General features: G+C 35.4%; 1 protein-coding gene across 1 annotated transcript; it reads right to left on the bottom strand.

Moving 5' to 3' along the window:
* Positions 1-223: 223 nt before the first annotated feature.
* On the bottom strand, positions 224-21,658 carry LOC149803027 (E3 ubiquitin-protein ligase RING2-like). Its single transcript, XM_089952584.1, has 4 exons — positions 21,234-21,658; positions 11,248-11,561; positions 9,276-9,335; positions 224-7,321 (listed from the first exon to the last, which is right to left on the bottom strand). Exons 1-4 carry the CDS (start codon positions 21,647-21,649, stop codon positions 7,128-7,130), a joined length of 984 nt encoding a protein of 327 aa, XP_089808710.1. The 5' UTR covers positions 21,650-21,658; the 3' UTR covers positions 224-7,127.
* Between the last annotated feature and the right edge of the window lie 270 nt (positions 21,659-21,928).

Here is a 21,928-nt window from a genome sequence, read left to right as displayed (position 1 = left end):
TCTGCAATCACCAAAAGATATATAGCAAAATTTGAAACTACACTTTCAGAAAAAAAAAAAATGGCTAAATTTATATCCATGGTGAACCATAAAAATAACATAGTTATATGCAGATACAACAACTTTCAAGTTTAAATTTAAGAACATGTAGATTCAAAGAGAATGCAATGCCCATTATACAGATCATTACTGATGAAAAAAAATAGCAGAAAAACAACAAACACATTTTGTAGGTAATTTATTTTGGTAGATGAATAGCTTCATGAATATGAATTATGAACAGAAGGAATATGTATACAATTCATCTTCTTTATATAAAACCATAGTACTAAAAGTACCACACATAATTTGCTCTTGGCAGTATTAGTCATTTTTTAAGGTACCTGCTATCTATTTCTTCCAAGAACACAAATATATGCACAGCATTAAATTATATCAAATGTCTGAATGAGTGTGTTCGTGTAAATGTATGAACTGCATACCCTGAATACAATACAAGCACCCAACATTCATTCATTTAACTCACCAAGCTTTGCTCTAGAGAAAAGACTTCAGTTTGATATAGACTCACACTTTTTTTTTTATCTTTGCAAAGATGACTACACAGGAATTATGAACAAATTTATGCAAGCTTCCTGAAGAACTCACAATTTAAAGTTCGCTTCTGAATGACCTAATAGTGATCTCTTCAAATTTTTTTTAATTCAATGGTGGGATTGAAAAACGCTTTCAAAAGGCAATATAAAATTTACTGTACCAAGTTATAAAATATGAGCACCAAAACATCAGATCTTGAAGATTTAGTCTTAGGGGAGCAATTTAAAGGAATAAGTTTCAGCTTTCCCTTAAAGCAATGGATATTTTTAAAAAATGAGAGCACAAAAAGGTTGGCCCTACTTGATACAAGTGTACCTTACTAACTACTAGCAGTAATACAACCTGCAGTCTAAACACTTTATATTCTGCACTTAAGTTACAAGCAAATATTTCTGAAACAGCACATCAATTAACAATTTAAAAGATGATAACCACATAAACCTACTTTTCAGCTGAAAAATGAAGGATACCAGCAGAAAGTAAAAGCAAGGTTCAAGCACACAGATGGAGGGAACAACAAGTCTCTCAATGAGACTGATGCTCAACAAGCTGAATTTTTTTCTCTCCAGAGATCAAGACAATACCCCTTCTTTCTTTTAACTTGCAAGTGCTGAAACTACAATATTCTTCAGCAATATCAACATTTCCAAATGAGATGCTTTGGTGGATATATTTGATTTCAACTTGGCACCATTTTCATTTAGGTATAACAAGGCATCATAGGAAGCTTTCTGGTGGAAACCCCACAATGATATGACTTTCCATTTTAGAGACTCAACAATAAAAAGATTTAAAGATGGATGCCATCATGGCCATATTTGATTTTAGATTGGCACCATTTCGGTTTAGTACACCATGAGAAGTCTTTTGGTGGAAGCACAATGTCAATATGGCTTTCTCTTCAAGGGGAATAGCAATAACAAGATTTTCAAGATGACCACTTTTTACAGCCATATTGAACATCAGATCAGCACTGTTTTCATTTAGGACCAACCAGACATCCTAAGATTTCTTTGTGGTCATCCATATAGGAGATGTATCAATAAGAATTCAAGATGGCCACAGTGGATGCCTGAGTTTATTATTTTCATCTTGGACCAACTAGGATGAATGTGTGTTTGGAGTTTCAAGGCAATCCTCCAAGTAGTTTAAGTTTAGTTACAATAACAAACTTGGATGAATGGATGGATGGACAATAGATAACAGACCATCTCATAAGCTTTTCTGATTCAATACCAGTAGACCTAATACAAATGATGAATGGGGCCTGCATGTCAGGCCCTCAATCAAAACATGGCCTAAAAAATGTAAACCAAATCTTAAACTGTTCACACCAGTGAAAAACTGCTATTTCTTTCTTCCTACTAACTTGGGATACCCAAAACCAAGTTGTTCAAAAAGCCCAGTGTTTCACTTGAAAACACATGCTTGTTAGCATAACTTCTGAATTTGACCTTTATGAACTCGCACACAAAACTTTATCACTGTTGACTATAATGCTTAGGTCTGAACACAGGGCAAGATAGGAACTCCTCGCATAGAAGCATATAAACTTTAGATCTAGAATAATATCATCATACATTTTCAATAGAATACAGCACCTAATGTTGAAGACGTGACTTCAACAAATTGGAACATAAAACTTAAACATTATTTAAATTCATGAAACATGCCTTTTGTTCAAAAAAGGCAAAACAAGCAAGACAGGAACTCTTTGCATATCAGCAAATAAACTTTAGCTTCAGAATAATGTTATCCTCAGGTTTCAATTAAATGCAGTCACCGATCAAAAAGATAGACAACTTTCAAAAACCTTAAAATCAAAATGTTAACATAGTACATCAAAATGCTCATGGAAGTAATGCTGGCAAGACAGAAACTTCAAGGATATCACAGCACAAACTTTTGACCAATAGTGATATTATCAAGGAGTTTTGTTTGAAAGCAGCAGCTGGCAGATGTGACTTTAATGCAAGACACTGTTAATGATACTGCAGCTGTGGTTGAAAGTGACTAATATTTCTCACCTTGCTTACTCAGGTGAGACAAAAATAGTAATGTCTTGAAACTTAGAAACCTCTGCAAGCATTTTACCCTTTAACAAATCTTGCTCAGACAATTTACAATCACTCACTTTTGCAGACAAAGTCAATCTCAACATAACACAATACATTCAAATAGGTATAAGATCTGTGTATCAACTGCCTCCACATAAACTGTACATGCCTCATTAGGTGTAATCACCTATGGCCAAGTGGATCAGCAAATGAAACAGATTAGCTTTGTTGCTGGTGGTTGTGGTTTTAAGTTCAAATTACAGTGATTTTTCCCCCATGGCCCTTTATAAAATAGATTTTCAAGCTCTACAACAACCACCACAGTTGGTCCTCATGGAATGGCAGAGACCATAACCAATAAGCATTGCTTATTGGTGATTCTAGTATCAATTTTTAAAAAATTTGGAAGTCTATCTGAAATGATACACTTCTTTTAAAATAACAAACTTCTATTCAATCATATTGCATCTTCCTATGTGCCTACACATATATGAACACAGTCTGTAACAACTGAGGTCCACATGACACGCCCATTCCTCAATTCCAGAACCTCAAATTCCTTCAACATATCTGACCAAAGCAACAACCATAAACATTAGTTTTCAGACAAAATATTAAAACATAAAATCTACCTCACAAATTATCTGATCTTTCTTTTCTATACATCTCTGATACCATTTTTCACTATTTACAGCATATTCAACTGGTTTCTTAGGTATATTTTTTTCCATCAGGAAACTAAATTCTATATATCAGTCTATCAAATGAGTGCCAAAGTAATTTACATCCCCACTGTATCCACACAGAAAACTCGTGTTCATAATCATATCCTACAAAACTTTGATTTTCTGAAATTATGTCAACATAATATAGAAAACAGAATTTTCAATAAAAGTTGTACATAATAATTCTGCAAAATCCAGAATGGCATCTCTAGACATGTAGCCACAGGTAAACATTTAACTGTGATTTTGCATGCAAAACTATGGCAAGTAAATATAACAAGCAGATACATATTTTTAAGGCCTTTTTTCTCTTATTCATTTTAAAACATCTTCAATTTCAATCCACATGTTGCCAATTTTTCTTTGTTCTTTAGTAAGGGCTATTCCATTTAAACATCTATGGTACCCCAGGAAGGCACTTAAAAAAAAATATAAGCCAGGGTACTCAAGTTCCTCACTGAGTTCATATGAAAATGATACAAAGTTCTAAACTGCATCTATGGGTGACTAGTCCACATAAAAATTGCCTTCCCAGGATCCCTAGTATATTTTATTGGAACAACCTTAACACAAATAAAAAAATAAGACTATTAAGGTTCCATCTACTATTTCAAACATATAAAGAAACCAATTTTTGAAGTAAAATGTTTCTTTACCTACCTGATCATAATATATAGTTATTGTAAGTGCATTCACTATGTCAAAAATTCAGCCCTTCCAAGCTAACAAAGGTATTCACCATGTATTTCTGCCAGTTTAAGTAACAAAGTACAAAAAGAATTTCCACTTGCCTTAACGACCAGCAAGTGTCTGATACAAATCTAGCTTAATCTGGCTGTATGTTGTTTTCATTATGAAAAGACAGATCTGCTGATGCTCATCTTAAAGTTGACTTTTGAGACAATAAAAGATGTCAGCAACTCCACCAGAGTAGAAAAGCTGTATTTTTTAAAATGAGATTGGCAGGAATTATATGGAGCTAATGACAGAGCAGAAGACAGTAGACTGGTTTTGTGGATGTAATGCCATTTTTCAGCACATAAGAGGTAATACATGGTGGCCGGTATATCTGTTTGAAGAAAAGCCCAGGAAATCACTGAGAAAAACCACTGACACATGGGAAGCTCTTGCAAGATTTATCACATATCCACATTGGCCAAGCCATTACTTGAACCCACACAGACAGAGGTGAGATGTCACTGATCTCTAAAGTTGAGCACCTTAGATCACCTGGTCACCAGGGGCCCAAAGAGGTGGTAGAGGTACAAAAAATACTTTAGTTGAGGCAATGAAGGTTGGGTCTTACCTGGAGATTGAGTTGAGAAAGGAAGATGGTACTTGTGAACAAATTTATTCAGACTTGTAAGAATGGGGTGGTAATAAATTCAAACTTCCCACAAAGGTAGTGATGGTTAAGGTAGTGATATGGAGTATTGGGGATGGTAAAAGAGGTGGGGAGTCGATTCCTGCTAGATCAATATGAACTCTAGGCCTTCACCATAGATCTGAAGATGGTACCAGATGTCTGACAAATGGTGATTTGCCATAACTGGTATATGATCATGATGGAGCCATGTCCAGCAATGAACCTTCCAGTGCCACTCTGCAAATATATCCCAGAGTCCATTACTGGGTAGTGTGGGTGAATGGTTCCACAAATCCAGTGCTGGTTATGCTGAGCTTTGATGACAGAGGCATAACTGGACCTGGCATGACTGGATGTGTCTTGGATCCAGGACTGGGTTTATCATGGCAAAAAATCACCAAACCCAATTTCTGTGGTAGATGGCATATTATGCTGGAGCTGGAACCATGGTAAATGGCTGGCTGAATTTTGGTGCATCAATCTGGTACCAGATGTCAATGGAGTGATCACCATATCCTGTACCTGATATGTATGACGAAATGAAATATCAGGCAATGGTTAAGCTGGCTGCTGTGCAAATCAGTACTGGCCTGGTAGCCTGTGCTGTGATGGCATGTTAAGGATGTGGCAGTATTGACTAGACATACTGGGAAAGGAGATCACCATACCTAGTCCTGGAAGTCAATGATGGAATATCCAGGGCTGGTTCACCATAGCATGCTGGTATAGGTTAACACATGATGACATGTTTAGGTTCTGGCAACAAGGGAGATGATAGATGTGTAGCTATGTGAAATATCCACGATGGCAGAGACTGCCAAATTTTCTTCTGAATGAGAAACCTTTCTGTCTGCCAATATTTCAGACATAAGAAAATTAATGCGTATAGCATGTGTGGTTGAATTTGCACTCCTTACGATCAATACACATGGGGCAATTATCTTCAGTTAATGGGAAACGCAAGCAATCCCCACACACTTTATCCTGCCCATTGTTGTTGATACATGTAATTCCCGAGAGCAAGACTGGCATAAACAACTGAAATCAGTCAAGCACCATGATGATCTTACAGCTAAGTGAATAATATGAATTAAGATAAATGCCTGAAAAATACAGAATACATCTTATCACTTTAAATGTATTCATATAAAAATCAGTCAAATTCAGAGCTAAACTTTAGGTAGTAAAGACCATCAGGTTGTCATTTAAGAAAATACTGATTAGCCTAATGTATGACCACATTAGACAAATCAAGTGCTCAAAAATCCATGCAAGACAAAAAGTAGATGGAGTTTATTGTGCTGAGGTGAGAAAATTTCTTAACTGATGAAAGGACACAAGGTTTTGTAAGATGTGCTGATCAGGCATGAGAGAATGGATTTGGCACCAAAACATCTCTCTATGGGAAGACAACTCCAGTCAACCAACTTTTGCAAAGGCAAGCAGTTAACCATTCAGCACAAATGTTGCTAAAACAAGCCAAAAGACATGAGGAATGTCTTTGTGTTTTGTTTTTGGAATGGCTGGATATGAAAGATATCAGATCAATCCTATCATGATGTATTATGATCAGATACCACATTTACTAACAACAACAAAAATAAAAAAAATAGACATGCCAAATATCCACAATGTATTTTCAATGTGTTGTTCAGGCAACAATGCAAGACTGGTCCTTCTGTAAATATTGAACAAGAAACCACAAATGCTTCCCGACTGCTGCAGGACAACAGATGTTGCTCTTGTGAGCTTAGTGTGGGAGAGAAAACACAAATCAGAGGTTAAAGTTTCTTTGTAGAAAACATGCATACTCTCCAAACCTACTGCAATGAAATATTTATTTTGCCTTAAACACATGTGCAAATTTGATAACCAGGTAGGGACATGTATCTTTTTTTAACATCACCTTTTTCAGAGTTACAGACACAAATTTTGACTTTTCTGTGCTTGGCTGATTATAACTGATATACCTATACATCTGTTGTGATGGCTTACTTCACAAGCACATAAGTAAACAAGTTCTCTTATGAATATTCATTTACATACTTTACAAGATGTACTCATTGTGCCTGCATGCCTTGTCAAGTACTACAATAAGTCTGATATGCATGCAAAAAGTATCTGTTTTTGTTTTAAATCATTAAACAGCTATGTCTGATTTCATATCAAAGATATTTATACTTTTTATCAGACTCCAGTTCATCTCCATTATAGATATGTGTCTAGTGCCCACAAACATCCTTCTGGCTAAGGAGTTTATTACCTTAAAATACAAAAGAGGCATGTTTGGTCTACACTGTCCTAATGTTAGAGTAGAACACCAACATATCATTGCAACTGTTTTGATCAACAACTCCAGTTCAAAATGATGTAACAGCTTGCTCACTTCTCTCCAGTCTTTTTGGAAGCACATTCCACTGCCTTCTTCTGACTGCTGTAGTACATTTCCAGAGGTTTGTTCACTTTCCAATACTTCTCATTAACTTGTTCTAGTGTCATGGACCCATTCAAAGCGATGAAGTTGCCAGGCGTACTAGCAATATAAATAGCATACTTCTTCTCTTCACCTCCTGCACCTGAATGAAAAATTAAAGAACAAACAATTTACTTATGGAACATGATTACCCCAAATAGTGCCTACAACTTAGTAGAAAGGCATACACGTGGATAGACAGACATCAGGAACACTACATGCTTCTACCACATCTGTCATGGAGCATAAAATCTAAATGGCCTGAAACCAGAAAATGTACATCAAATGCAGAATGTCATCATTTGCATTTCTCGGTTATTCAGCTCTGTTTTCAGTTTTAAGTTAAAGGTGCAAATTTCTGTGGCTTATTACTACTATCATATCCCTGAGTTTGAAATCTTTACATAAGATGGTACTGGAGATCTGCATAACATGATTCATACACTGCAATACACACACACATGGGCAAACAGTAGAAGTGACCACAGCAATTGAACTTTTTTTTTTAAAAGAAAAGAAAAGAAACAGGATGCCCATATTTGTCCCAAAGATCATTCAACTGGTTCACATCTACTTAAGAGCATGGCTCAAATTAATGCAAATTAAAAACATCAACCCTCACAGATCCACTGGACCAGTAAAAAATTTCCACCAGCTGCCTTCTTAAGTTATTAATCTGTGTTAGATGCATCATACAGAGCATGGATAGCATTCCTTTTCATGGTCAGTTTATGTTTATTCTGTTAATTGAGTAGCTGCTGAGACCATGTACTTAATAAGCTACAATGAATGCCCATGGCAGAAATATCCATGTGTTCTTCCTCATATGAAGTAAATAACAGCCAGCTCATAAATCGATTTAGCCTAGTGCCCTGGCACAATTCACAAAATTTCATACTGATGATATAAAATGATGTATGGTATTAGACTAGTACCTGAATGTGGCCAATCAGAAAAGGTTGTGCTGTCCAATTGAATGATTAATGCAGAATTATACTGAATTACAAATATTATTTTTACAATGCTGTTGATAGACATTCACTGTATTGTGCTGTGACAAATGGAAATATGCTGAAGTTTGTGCAAATTGTAGTCACAAATAAAATGCCTGAAGTCAGATGATGGAAAAGAAAATATGACTGAGAGAAGACAGAAATTTCCAGCTTAATGGAGATCTGACAGGCACTGAAAATAGTTCAAGCCCTATTGACCTATGGAATTCTAGCAGCCTATCAGAAAAACAAGGCATTCCATTCATGTTAGTGTGAGTTATAACTACAAGCCACATGTTCAGAATGATGCTTTTGACTTTTACTGGTATGAAATGTGGAACTTGCTGACGCTAGGGATGAGGTAATCAATGACATGCATCCATCTCAAATAATTTTCTTAGCTAAGACAATGAACAGTAGTGGAGATACGAACTTTAACTAAAACTGCCACAACAGTTTGATGATGCAATAAACATCTGTACAATAAACAAAAAAAAACTCCACTGACAGTAATACAATTTCTTTCTAAAGCAACATTTCTTCAATAATACTCACCCAATTATAATATGATTGGAATCCTTCCATTATCTCACAAATCCAGCTCTCATAAACAAAACCTGAAGTTAACCACATATTTTGCTTTGTGTTAGCAATAAAAGTGCTATAATATCATCCATAATGAGAATGGGTGTGACATGATGCTACATATCAGCAGCCACATTTCACATATCGTAGCGATATGACTGAAAAATTGTCAAAGCTATGTTAAAAATCCAAATCATGCACATGAGTTTGAATAGGATGAATCTGTGAAGTGGAAGGACTCCTAACATATTATGATCGAGGTGACTGAAAAAAGTAACATATCAGAGATTTCCAAAATAAAGCTACTCATAATTAATGATGATCATAAATTTTCCACTGTAAAAAGCAACACAATTATTCAAACTGTCATCTACCTGTAAAACCAATCTCCAGTACAGAATGTGTCGCATGACTAAGCATTTGCAGGCAATTAATTTTCTAAAGTAAATAAAGGAATTTAACACAAAATGATATTATTACCTGCTTCCTGGTTTGATTCCAGAGCCAGACGAATGGCAAGGTACTTGGATAAGTGCTCCACTGCAACGAAAGAAGTACATGTTAGCTATCTAAAAACATGAAATGAATTTCTACATTTTAACATATTTTTCATCGGATCTACTCAGGTTATCACATGAACAGTTGAGAATTTTATAGCTTTGTTTTGCTGCTTTTATGACAAAACTTGAATAATAGGTTACTTTTATTAATTAAGTACCATTTCCATGGTCCAGTGGTTTTAGCTCTCCAGGATTAAGTTATGTGTCAATAAGCACCAATCTTTACATGTCAACTACCAACTGTTCTATAGGATCATAAATTATAATTAAATTTATGCAGATGAATGAAAAATGCTTTTAATTTTTTTTTAAACTCACTTAATAAACTAAAGTAGAGCTCTTATTTAAAGAATTTAACTTGGCAACAAAACAGTGTTCAACAACATCCTTTATGCAAGATTTAAAAACAAGAAAATCCATTTTGTTGAGCTTGTCTTTTTATTGAGCTATAAAATATAGTTTTTGCGAAAGGCTTAACCCATTTTAGTAAAGCACAGACTGTATGGGTGTAATACTAACAAAGACTGCATCCAATATTGTCAAGTTTCATTACTGGAACATAAACAGCCAACAATAACTAAACTTGAAACATATAATCTCTGTGTCACTGAAGCATGAAATACAAGTCTTTAACAATTTTTCAGTTATATCACTACAATGCCTGCAGTGTGGCAGTTTGTAGTGAGGTCTACACTGGGACATCATGCAGCATACATGTAGCATCATGTCCCACCCAGTCACATTATCCTGACACCAGGCCAACCAGTCCTAACACTAATCTCTCTTAAATGCTGAGCCCTAGTGAGGCAGCTGTTAGTACTATTTTTATAAGTCTTTGGTATGACTCGGCCAGGGATCGAACAAACGACCTCCCGCATCCGAGGCAAACACTCTAACCACTAGACCACCGGAGCAGTTCAAAGACAGGTAGGCAAACCAATAGTGATAGTTTATGTATTGCTGCAATTAAGTTAGGAAACATTAACAATGGACATATTCAGCAAAACGTTAATACTGACTTTAATGTTTGGTATTATTGGACATAAGGGCATATAGATGAACGTGTGCATGGACACCAAGTTATTGCTATGCTGAGTTTCCACCAAAGCAGGCTTAACAAAAGAAAAAAGAAGGAATACTGTGTTTGTCAAACATAAATTGCTGTACTTTCCCATAATAACCTTTGCCACAATGTCACAGCATCTTGGGCAAGTCCCCGAGGGTATTGGTGTCCCAGGGACATGTGTCAGTTGGGTACATGCATTTGTCATTGCATGACCACTAAATACATATGTCGTTATAGCATAGGGATTTTGATAATTTCTGAACTATGACCATGGAGCTAAATTCACTCGGGATCAGTCTGTTATTCAACAATTTCACAATTTTAATCTGATGAAGAAGATATAAAACTAGCAAATATTTGTGGCAAAAAAGTCCAGAGAGATTTTTGAGGTACATTTCTCTTGTGAGGTACTTCATATCTGACATTGTTTGTCCTCTAGTCTAGTAGACAAAAGAATTTTTTTAAATCATCATCTCACATTCTTCATTATGTTCAATAATTTACTGGTAAGCTATTCTCTAAGATGTAAAACTTGCCTATTTTAAGAATAAACTGCAAGGTGACAAAACCAGTGAGCATTATACAATTCTTAACTTTACTACTTAAGTTAAGAAATTTGCCAACTATTATGTTTTATTATCAATTGAAAAATCTGTTGAAATAATTGTTTTCAATAAATTTATTTCATCAAAAACAAATCTACCACTGACAACATGGGAAGCCAATGAAGTTCACATAAAAATATTCTCTTTAAGTATATCCCATTACCTGTCCGAGTAACACATATAGCAACAAATAAAGATTACTAATATTTAAAATAGGAAACCTGAGGCATTTGCTGTAGTCTTGATGTATCTGGTCTGTGATGCATCATCCTCCTTTTCCTCATCTGGATGTGGTTTGAAGACAAGTTCTACTTCATTGACAGGTGGAGGTTCTGGATGGCTGGTCTCTAAGGCTACATCTGGCAGAGATGTTTCTGTGCTAGAATCATCGGAGTAAGTTTTCTGTTTCTTCTTTGGTGTGTTGTCATTACTTGTGGACCCTCCAGTGTCTAGGCGAAGGCCATCTGGGTCACTGGCATGTTTGCGGACTCTCTGTGCTCGATTCAATGCCTGTAACCTCAATCCTTCTTCCATACTAGAACATGAAAGAACAGATATCATGTGTCTGTGACAGCCATTGCTTTATATAGCATTTTAAAAATAAAATTCCAAGGCCAGAATTTTGCAAAGAGAGACTCAAATGACCCAAGATCACTCACCTACTCAATATCTGCAGAAAAAGTCAACACTGCTGATGAAGAGATCTGAGTAGAATGATGCTTTCTGAGATTGAAAGATTTTCAATATTTTAAGGTAATGGAAGTCATAATGGATGATGGATCAGCAATGCAAAGTTGGAAGAATTCATTCTTTGATGATTTCTGTGAAATTTGATCAACTTCTGTCAACCATTCTTTCAGAGGCCATTTCAAGTTTTTTTTGTTATTTCAATGTTTAGTAACAATACCCATACTTAAGAACCATAATGAACTTGGATCTTTGGCAAATGAACTTTCATTCCCCATGTAGAATAGCATAATGTGATGTCATAAACACATGGAGGAGGAAGCGAATATACAGAAATCAAAATCTGAAATGTTTAAAACAGTTGCTTAAAGCAACTTTTTGAATAAACCGATTCATTCGAACACCAAATTAAGGTAACATATATTAATGTAAAATTCCCGTCTTCCAACCTACACAGAATGAAATACAAAATAGTCCTTTTTACATTTACTAGTAATCCACCTGTTAACCTCCTCAGGGTAATAGTATGCTTATGATTATGCAACAAAAGCATGGAATTTAACTCAGTTCTTAACACATCATGTGTGATATTTTTGAATGAAAAGCATTATGACTTATAAATACATGTAATCACCAATTTAACACAATAGTTGGTCAACAACTTGAAAACTTTGTACACTGCTCTTTGAACAGAAAAATATGAGAAGTTGTTGTAGGCTTAACATATGACAGAAGAGCTGATATTGTACTAAAACAGCAAAGCAACTGCAACACATTTTGTGTGTATTTTAGTAAAATGATAGACACTGTGTGACTGTATTGCCTGAATCTCACATCCCATGTTGGCCCTGCATATTGAAAGATGGATTAGACACATCTGTACAAGGGCTCTCAACTGAATTTCTGGATGAGGAATCTTGGACTCATCACCAATGGAACTCAGGATTCCTCAGCCAATATAAGGGTCCTTGGCCTAAACATGAGAGTCCCTCACTTTAAAAACATTGAAAGAAAAACAAAAAGCACATGTTCATTATTTTAATACTGGATTCAATTCTTTGCAATTCACAATACCAACTAAAAGGAACTTAGTTTTCAGTAAACATTTTTAAAAAAACCATAACACAACAATAAAATTGTCAACAATTCATTTCAATCCCAGGAATGATCACTAGTATCTATACAAGAACAGCTCTTCCATTCCCATCAAAGAAACAAATGGGTCAACACCTGGAATTACATTTTATGTCTATATAACATGAATTATTATCATTAAAGAAATGAAAAATATATCCAGCAGCATATATGCAAAAGCACCAATTCAAAATAAATGTTAATTAGCAAGCAGTGTTAATTGCCTTAAGAGCTGACCATATAAACTCAATTTAGGTACATGTATGTTACCTAAATACATGTAGCTTGAGACTGATGAATTTACAAAAGGCTTTACATATTGATACTCAAATATCATCAGTCAAATGAAACTTTTGCCTATTAGTTTTTTTTTTCTTTTTTGTTGGCATTTCTGTCACAAGTTAATTTCCTGAAAAATGGAAAGATTTTGCCAACTTGTGTTTAGGTGTCAGCATACTTTTTTCTGCATTTAAAAAAAGTCACAATTAAGTACCCAATAGAAATCATGTATACTTAAATCACTGAATTATTATAGTATAATGATGATTTGACAATACTGACCCAATCAAACTCTGAGTAAGCTTAGATTACAGTCATCAGTTATGTTCACCAATTTAATTTAAACACAATTACAACAATATAGGGCATTGCTTATTTCCCATTCAATCGCAGGTGCTTAAATACAAATTGAAAAGAACATGGTTTCAGAGATACAATCCTTTTCACAAGATAAATGCAAGGATAAGGATTAACTGTTAATTAATCACACTGGCAGCTTGCCTGTTTACTTATGTCGAGCATTTAGCTGTTCCGCACACTGGCCATGGCTGACCAGATTGTGAAATGGGAGAACATCCAGGTTGAAAATTAGGCATGCCACAAGGAGGAAGAGAGTACACTTTCACACATATCAGCCCCGGAAGTTTGGGTCCCTGAGATGACAAGATGTTTCCTGTCATATAAAATTAAATTTGTTTTCAACAGTTTTTGAGAAATCAGGTTTTTATTTTTAGTAATGTGGTCAAATATGATGGCAGATCTGTATAATTTGTACAGACTTTAACAGCTTCTTTCCAGAACACTTTTGTAAAATTTGATCAAATTCTGTTATGCAGTTTTTATGAAGAATTGTAATGGTTTCTCACTTTATTAAGAACTACCATACTTGATAGAAAACCAGAATTATTTGTAAAAATCAAAAAGATCCTCATGCCAGGATGCTTTAGATCCAATTCTGTCAAATTCCTCTCAGCCATTCATGATAAGAAACTGTTTAATGGTTATTCTATTTTTAGTAATGGCAGGCAATATCTGGTGAATAATTAGCATAATTAGTAAAAATTTAGAGGCCTAAATACACATATGTTCAGCTCTGAAAGAAATATATATTTTAACGATTCTAATTAATGTGTATTCAAGTTGTATCAAAATTTCCAATTGATGGTTGGTCTAAAATCTAGTCTACCCGAGCCTCCACTCCATGATAAATCCAAAGAAGCTATTATTACACATTAACAACTTGTTTTTTCAAAATACCTTGCACATATATGTTTTTATAACTAGTAGCAACACTTTCGTTTTTGAGTTGCTCCACACCTGGATGTGTTTGAGGATTATTGCATGCTGCCTGATCAGTGTGTGCCTGTATTAACAGAAAAGAGCCCAAATCTGAAATAAGTTAATCAGCGACTACTTACCTTGCCTCAGAACAATGCAGACTGTGAGAGATTTTTTTCTATCATGAAAAAGATACATACAGATTATAGAAGTCCCTCAATGCAGATATACAAACATCATTTTTATGGTGTAAAATAAACACCGACACCTGCTGCATTGACTTTAAACCCCTGATTACATTTTAAAAAGTGCAAAGGGTGAAGCTGCATATAACAATGTGTCACTGTTACAACACACTCAAAATAAAAAAAATTAAATAAAATTAAGTTTCAGGGATGTAAATAATTATGTAAATGTATAAAATTTGTTTATCCCTTTACCTCATAGAGCATAGTTACAAAGTGCAGCGAGCTATAAAAAGAACACCTGTTACCTAGTCGACCCCATGCGCATAGCCTGCCTGTGAACTGTTAAGCAATGTAGTGTATTTTACGATTAACAGCATTTTTAACCATTTTACATTTTTGGTACACATCTATTACATGTGGAAAAATTTAAGAGCAAAGTCCGATTGTTATAGCTGTGTAATTATTTTTCATGGAAGAAATTTGTATGTGCTTTAAAATCTTGAGTGAACTCGTTCACCGTCATGTCAGTGAAGCAGCGTGACCAACCATAGCTGCCATTTTACATACTCTAAATTTACAAGTTTTTCGTCTGTGTCTACATCACTAAGTCATCTGAATTTGACAATTTATAAAAACTAATTGCTGCCTACATCAATCAGAGCCTTTACCTATGTTACTGAATCTTTCATGGTTGTGATTCTAATCGTGAAAACTTCATACATACTGAATGAAATCCGCGACCATCATATTGGAGAGTGGAGATTACGACCCAGTTACTTCAAATAGCAGATATCGACCAGTGCATAAACAGCGTGCATGTGATCTGACGTAACTGTCATTCGCAGAAATGAATGTAGTATCTAATGGGGGGTTTTCCCCCGAAGGTGGCGCTACGAAAACCAGCTCAAAATGGCTGATGTTAACAGCACGCGTCAAAAGGCACTTCCATGTGAATGGAGTAGAGGCGTCAAAAGACGCTTGCATGAGGTAAAGGGTTATGGCATTTGTTGTTTTAAAACTGGTGATCTTATATAATGTATGAATCCATTTTTTCGTGTAAGGTTTTTTTGGTCTGGCATACTGATTTTCATCTCAAGGGGTTGACGGGTATGCCATGCAATCTGTTAGTTTTGAAGAAAGAATAAAGTCTGGAAGGGATGTAAACCACTGCTTATCATGATATTCTGTTTACAGAAAGCACAGTTTAAACTCGAGTAAATGCTAACTAATTTAGCCAGATTTTAAATTACTATTATCTTAATGGTATATAATAAAAATGATAAATATTTCCACCAGATATGCATTTGGTCATGTCTGTAAAGTCAAAATTAAGTTGTTTTTTAAGCTCAGGTGCCCTGTTTTTTGTTGTTGGAAGGTGGTGGTGGTTGCAAGGCATTAAAGAAAAGAAACATTATTTACATTCAATAATCTGAACAAATAACAAATTAAAACAGAAAATTAGAAGGTTAGTCGTTGTAAACAACAGTATCTGTACCTCGTTATGACAGCAAATCATATATACGATACAGCTACATTACAATGCAGTACATAATCTAGTATCTAATAAAGACTACATTATGGTCATACCACATATTTACAAATCCTGTCTTTAGACAACAGTACAGACATTAACCAGTGAAAGCTTAAGAAAACTGATTTATTGATCTTTTACAGCACATCCCAGTATGGGTTACTAAGTGCATATGTAACTGGAGTAAAGTGCCTTGACCAAGGTAGGTGACTCTATTGCATTTGTGCCTGCACCCTTTTGGGTTGCAAGTCAGGCATAATCACTGACCACTTAATTTCCTGCCTCTGTCAATTCATTTACAACTGGTTGCTATATTTTGAAGAAGTAGTGTGTCACCAAACAGGAATCCAGGCGGTATTAGTATGATATGTTAATTTTGCTCATTTCGGTTATTTTTGCCATCAATCCTGTGTTACGACTCCAGAGACTTAAACTATGCAACAAGAAATAGTTTTGCATAACTGAAAATAATTTCTCAAAATTCAGGAGTGAAAGAATTAAATTAACTTACAGCATGGTGAATGAATTCCTTTTTCCTAAAAGTCCTTTCAATTCCAATAGTTCCAAGAAATCTGATTATGTTCCAACGAAAAATGCCCCTTCTGTGTTGAAGTTTCAAATGTACAGAAAGATTTCCAAAGAATTCAAATAGTTGTTGAATAAATCTAGTTAATACCGATCATTTATTCATTTGACATGCAAAAAATAAACATTTTCAAAAAACCAGGTTAGGAGCTTGAATCCAAAAACACACAGATTGGGACCTACCATCGGGAAGTTTTTTGTTATCCCCCACCACACACACCATGTGCCCCCATTTCATACTCTGGTCAGCTGTGCCCAAACTGCACAATAGCTAAAGGTGTCTGTGTGCGTGTGATTTGGATTTTTAATGTAGCTTTAACAATTTTTCAGTCATATCACTACCATGTGTGTATTGTGGCAGTTTATAGTGATGTCTAGCAGTGGGGCATCATGCCGCAGACATGTAACATGATGTCCCGCCCAGTCACATTATACTGACACTAGGCCAACCAGTCCTAACACTAACCTCTTAATGCTGAGTGCCAAGTGAGACAGCTGTTACTACCATTTTTGTAAGTCTTTGGTATGTCTTTGTTGGAGATTGAACCCATGACCTCCTGCATCCGAGGCAGATATAGCTAAAGGTTAGACTCAAGCCTCTTTGACATACTTCAAAGAAACCGCCTGCTCTACAGTGCGTGTAAGCACTAGCAATTGATTGACAAATAAACAATGCCCTTTTCTGTTATAACTAACAATGCCTAAAATGGGTGTGACTTTATGCTAACAGTTCAAATGTGGCCTCAAGCTACCATACATGTGATAACTATTTCCCACATTTTATATCCCACCATATTTCCTTATTGTTAACTCATATATGCATATATAATAATAATAATAATAATAATAATAATAATAATAATGAGGACTTTGTATAACGCCTAATCTTTAAAAGCTCTAAGCGCATTACAAGAGCACTCTTGAATGGGAATGCAGTGTCTAAGTTCAGTGGGCAATTCATTCCACGTTGCTAGGCCCTGGTATGCAAAAGAACGTTGTCCATATGACTTTGTTTTCATAGTGGAAATAATGAGTATATGATTGTTAGAAGAGTGTAAGTATCTTGCTGGTGTGTACACATTGGTGAGGTCAGATAGGTATGTTAGACTGGAGACCGTCAGTGAAATGTAGCACAGAGAAAATAAAATTGTGTTTGATTCTGGATTGAATGGATAGCCAGTGTAGGGTACAGAGCAGCAGGAAGGTGTGCTCTGATCGTGGTACTCTAAGTATGATCCGAGCAGCTGTGTTTTGAACTTTTTGAAGTTTCTGATGTAGATCTTGAGACGAACCAGACAGAATTGGGTTACAATAGTCCAGTCTTGAAAGTACTAATGAACATACAAGTGTTTTAGAGGTATCAACTGAAAGATATTTGTCAATGGAGCTGTTTACTAAATAACATATTTATTCCACCCCCAAAAATTTTTTGGTGGGGGCACATATGCTCTGTGATATGTTTCTTCATTGTTTCTTTTAGTTTAATGATGGTAATTAATGCTTATACATTAATGCCAGGTTGGCGATTGTTTCCGTGATAATTTTAGAGATCTTGGCGGCGCTTAATTACGCATATCTGGATGCCAATTTTTGATCTGGGACACAGAAAATCACTGAGGTGGGAGTCCTCTGTATGCATGTAATAGGTATGCAGCAAAATTCAAAGACTTGGCAGTCCTGCTTCAGCCACCTGCTTTGTAGGAAAATGTGTTGGTCAATTAGCTGTGCCGATATTTACAATGACAGAATTCAGTGACTGAAAGACCCCTTGATACATACATGTTGCCATTTTATAAGAGTACATAAAAAAGAACATGATGCAATAGCTGGGTGACAATTTCAAAGGCTTGACTAGCGGCTGGGTGGGAAAATGTATTGATATTTACAGTGATTGAATTCAATGGCAGAAAGACCCAGAGATGTACATGTGGTCATTTATAAAAGTACATCATATAAACAACTTTAGCTTTCGTTGTTGTGTTCATTTCGTAATGTAGCAGAATAAGCAGTGCACATGACCTCAGAATCAAGACATGTTGAGACTTAGACAAAATGCCATTTGTAAGTGGGTGATAAGTCGCCTAAAAATGTAAAATTTGCCTTCTTCTGTTAGGAAAGCAAAAACAACTTATCCCTGTGATTTTTTTAAGAGGTACATTGACTGGCTATACCATATTTTTTTAAAATGCCCCTCCCCTTATCCCGGTTAGTTCTATTGTTGTAGTGAAACGTTTTCATCAAGGCATCAGTAGCTAGGCCTAGTTTTTAGATCAATTACGTTGACAAACTCTTGCCCATTCACAAGCATTATGTTTGGATAGCTGATTGACCATTAACCCTTTTCTTAGTAAGGTAGCCACTATCAATTTCCTGCATGCTATCCTTTGATGATAAAACACACAAACTTGTGTTTTAAGATCAGAATCAGTGATCTGGATATATATATATTGACTGCCTCTTATACACTATTTCATCATAAAATTAGTTTGAAACTGTAAGTGAACCAGTAGACCTAACGGGAAATAATGGCGGACTTCGTTAAGTCTGGGATGTACCAGTTTATTAGATTGTCTTCTTAAATCATCGGGCAAATATATTCAGAAAAAAACATACAAATCATTGAAACCAAGGCCTAGGTATTATTTTATTTAAGATTTAACTTTAAAATGCAAATTATGTAGGTCAGAAACGTATGGGACAATGCTATGTTGTGGAATTTGTGAGATGCGCTGGTCGAAGCTGTTTTCTGACTTGACACGTATTTGCGAAAATACAGGAAATACAGCAAATCAGAAACTATTTATTTGCCTAAAATTACTACATGTACAAGTAAGTATACAAATAAATAAATCATAAATTTGTGATTCTGTCAATGGACTGTTGTAATGAAGCTATATTATAGTGAGTGATTAATTACAAAATCCTCTCCATCTAAAAATAGATGCACTCACGTCTGTGTTGATTCTGTAGGAAGGAAGGGACTGCAACTTTTGATGGTGGGACTACCATTTTTACCAAAATGGGAGTCCTGGACTCCTAGTTTTTAAAATCCTAGCAAAGCCTCGGAACTTTTTAAAAGCCAGGACCATCCTTTTGTGTGATCTAGATTTTTAATGTAGCTTTAACAATTTGTCATTCATATTGCTATGATGTCTGCAGTGTGACAGTTTATAGTGATGTCCAGCACTGGGTCATCCTGTTGCAGACATGTAGCATGATATCCCACCCAGTCACATTATCTTGACACCAGGCCAACCAGTCCTAACACTAACCTCTTAATGCTGAGTACCATGCAAGGCAGCTTCTAGTACCATTTTTAAGTCTTTGGTATGACATGGCCGGTTTCAAACCCGCAATCTCCCAAACATGGTGGTGGAAAGGTTAAAGGAAACTTGAACTAGTGGCTGCATAACCAGTCTTGCACATGTTCAAAACATTATCAGTTGAGTGCAATTTGTTTTATTAGTGCTGTTTCAGTTTGGGTTGTAGCTGCTGCTAAAAAAAAAAAAAAAGCTATGAAACTTAATTTTTTTATACCAACATTAAAATTAGCTCCATGTTAACCGGGTTCAACATTTAATTTTCCAGAATACCTGCTTCTGGATCTGCAAAGGGATTCCGATGTGAGTGAACAGATCCAATAAAACATATCCCCACCTAGTCCAACATGTAAGATCTTGATGGTGATATTTAAGTTTTGGGCGTCAGGGTCTTACTGCCTAACTGACAGCATTGTGTAGTGTGTTTTGATGTTGATTAACATCGTAATGAAAGTCAACTTTTCAGGAATATCTCACAAAACTGGCAAGTAAAATAACAGCGCTTTTCTATAAAGTAAAGTCATAATGTTTTAGTCAGACTTTACTTACTCTGGTGTCTTTTCTCTAATAAATTCAAATTCTCACAAAAGAACCAGACCTGTTTTCAAGTTTTGCTGGCCTACATTTCAGTTGAATGGAAAGCTGAAATTGTGTTAAGTTGAAATATTATTCTTTAACAAAACTAATAAAACTATATTATGCCTATTGGAACTATAAAGCACATTTTGTTTCGTTCAAGACACATATCCGCCACATGAACCTACTTAAACATACTTCGACTACTGTCACACTGCACCAAATTCAAATGTATGTCAATGGAACATTAAAATGCATTCATTTGCTAGTGTCACTTTTCATTCTGCCAGGATAAAGACAGCAAATATATTAATTATACATAAACTGGTGTCAATATATGCTGCCAAATGTGAGATATTCCTGAAACTTTGACTACTCGTTCCAATGTCAACGACATCTGAACACGCTATATAAGGCCGTTATTTGGTTAGTAAGACATAGCACTAAAACAAAACCAACATGTGCTTAGTCTTACATTGTAGGACTAACCCAGTCATACTCCTTGAAAAACAGTTGCATGGTTGTGTGCTGTGTCAATTTTCATAAAAGATGCAATTGCTGCGCTCGACCTGAGTTAACAGTAAAAACTCTTAATAAGTTTAGTGATGGTCAAGCTAACATATTATTACCTGTGGTGAAACGCTGCTGTGCTGTGAACCTTGTTTAGTTTTGCGAGAACCTTTTCTTGCTGTGCTTCATATTCGTCTCTGCTCGGATATATTTTGGAAATAAGAGCATCAAAGTTAGGATCAGGTCTGAGAGATCTTTTTGAAACCAATTTTTTTCTACAGGTCGGGCATTCCTTATTGCCGCTGCGAAGAGCAGTAATGATGCACTCTTGACAGAAACGGTGTAAACACTCTTTGGTTGTCATCGTGTTTTTTAACATATCGAGACATATTGGACACATTAGTTCACTATGCAAGCTTCTTGGAGATACGGCAATCTCTGTATTATCTGTAATTGCTTCTTGTGGAGTTCTGTGTAGCTCGTACAAGCTGAGTTCCCATGTTTTATTTGGTGCATTGGTCACCTCGTTCGCCATTTTGGAAATTTGGACAATGCGCTTGCGCATTTCATGGCTAGTGACTACATGACGGATACAAATCCGTTATCTGAGATTCAGAAACGGATTATTCCTATATAAAATGTATAATAAAAAAATATATATATAAATTTTTTTTTAGTAAAAGTCCTACATGTCATACAGGCGTTGACCACAGATTATTTCAGTAATGGGTGTAATTTTTATAATTTGATTTTACATATCTTTAAATATCAACTATTCACCTTATTTAGATCTTCATGCATCTATTTTCAGAGA

This window comes from Sinohyriopsis cumingii, chromosome 3 (genome assembly GCF_028554795.1).
Source record: "Sinohyriopsis cumingii isolate HCF-2022 chromosome 3, ASM2855479v2, whole genome shotgun sequence".
NCBI lineage: Eukaryota > Metazoa > Mollusca > Bivalvia > Unionida > Unionidae > Sinohyriopsis > Sinohyriopsis cumingii.
The sequence above is the reverse complement of the archived record's forward strand: the minus strand, read 5'-3'. Positions and strand labels throughout refer to the sequence as shown.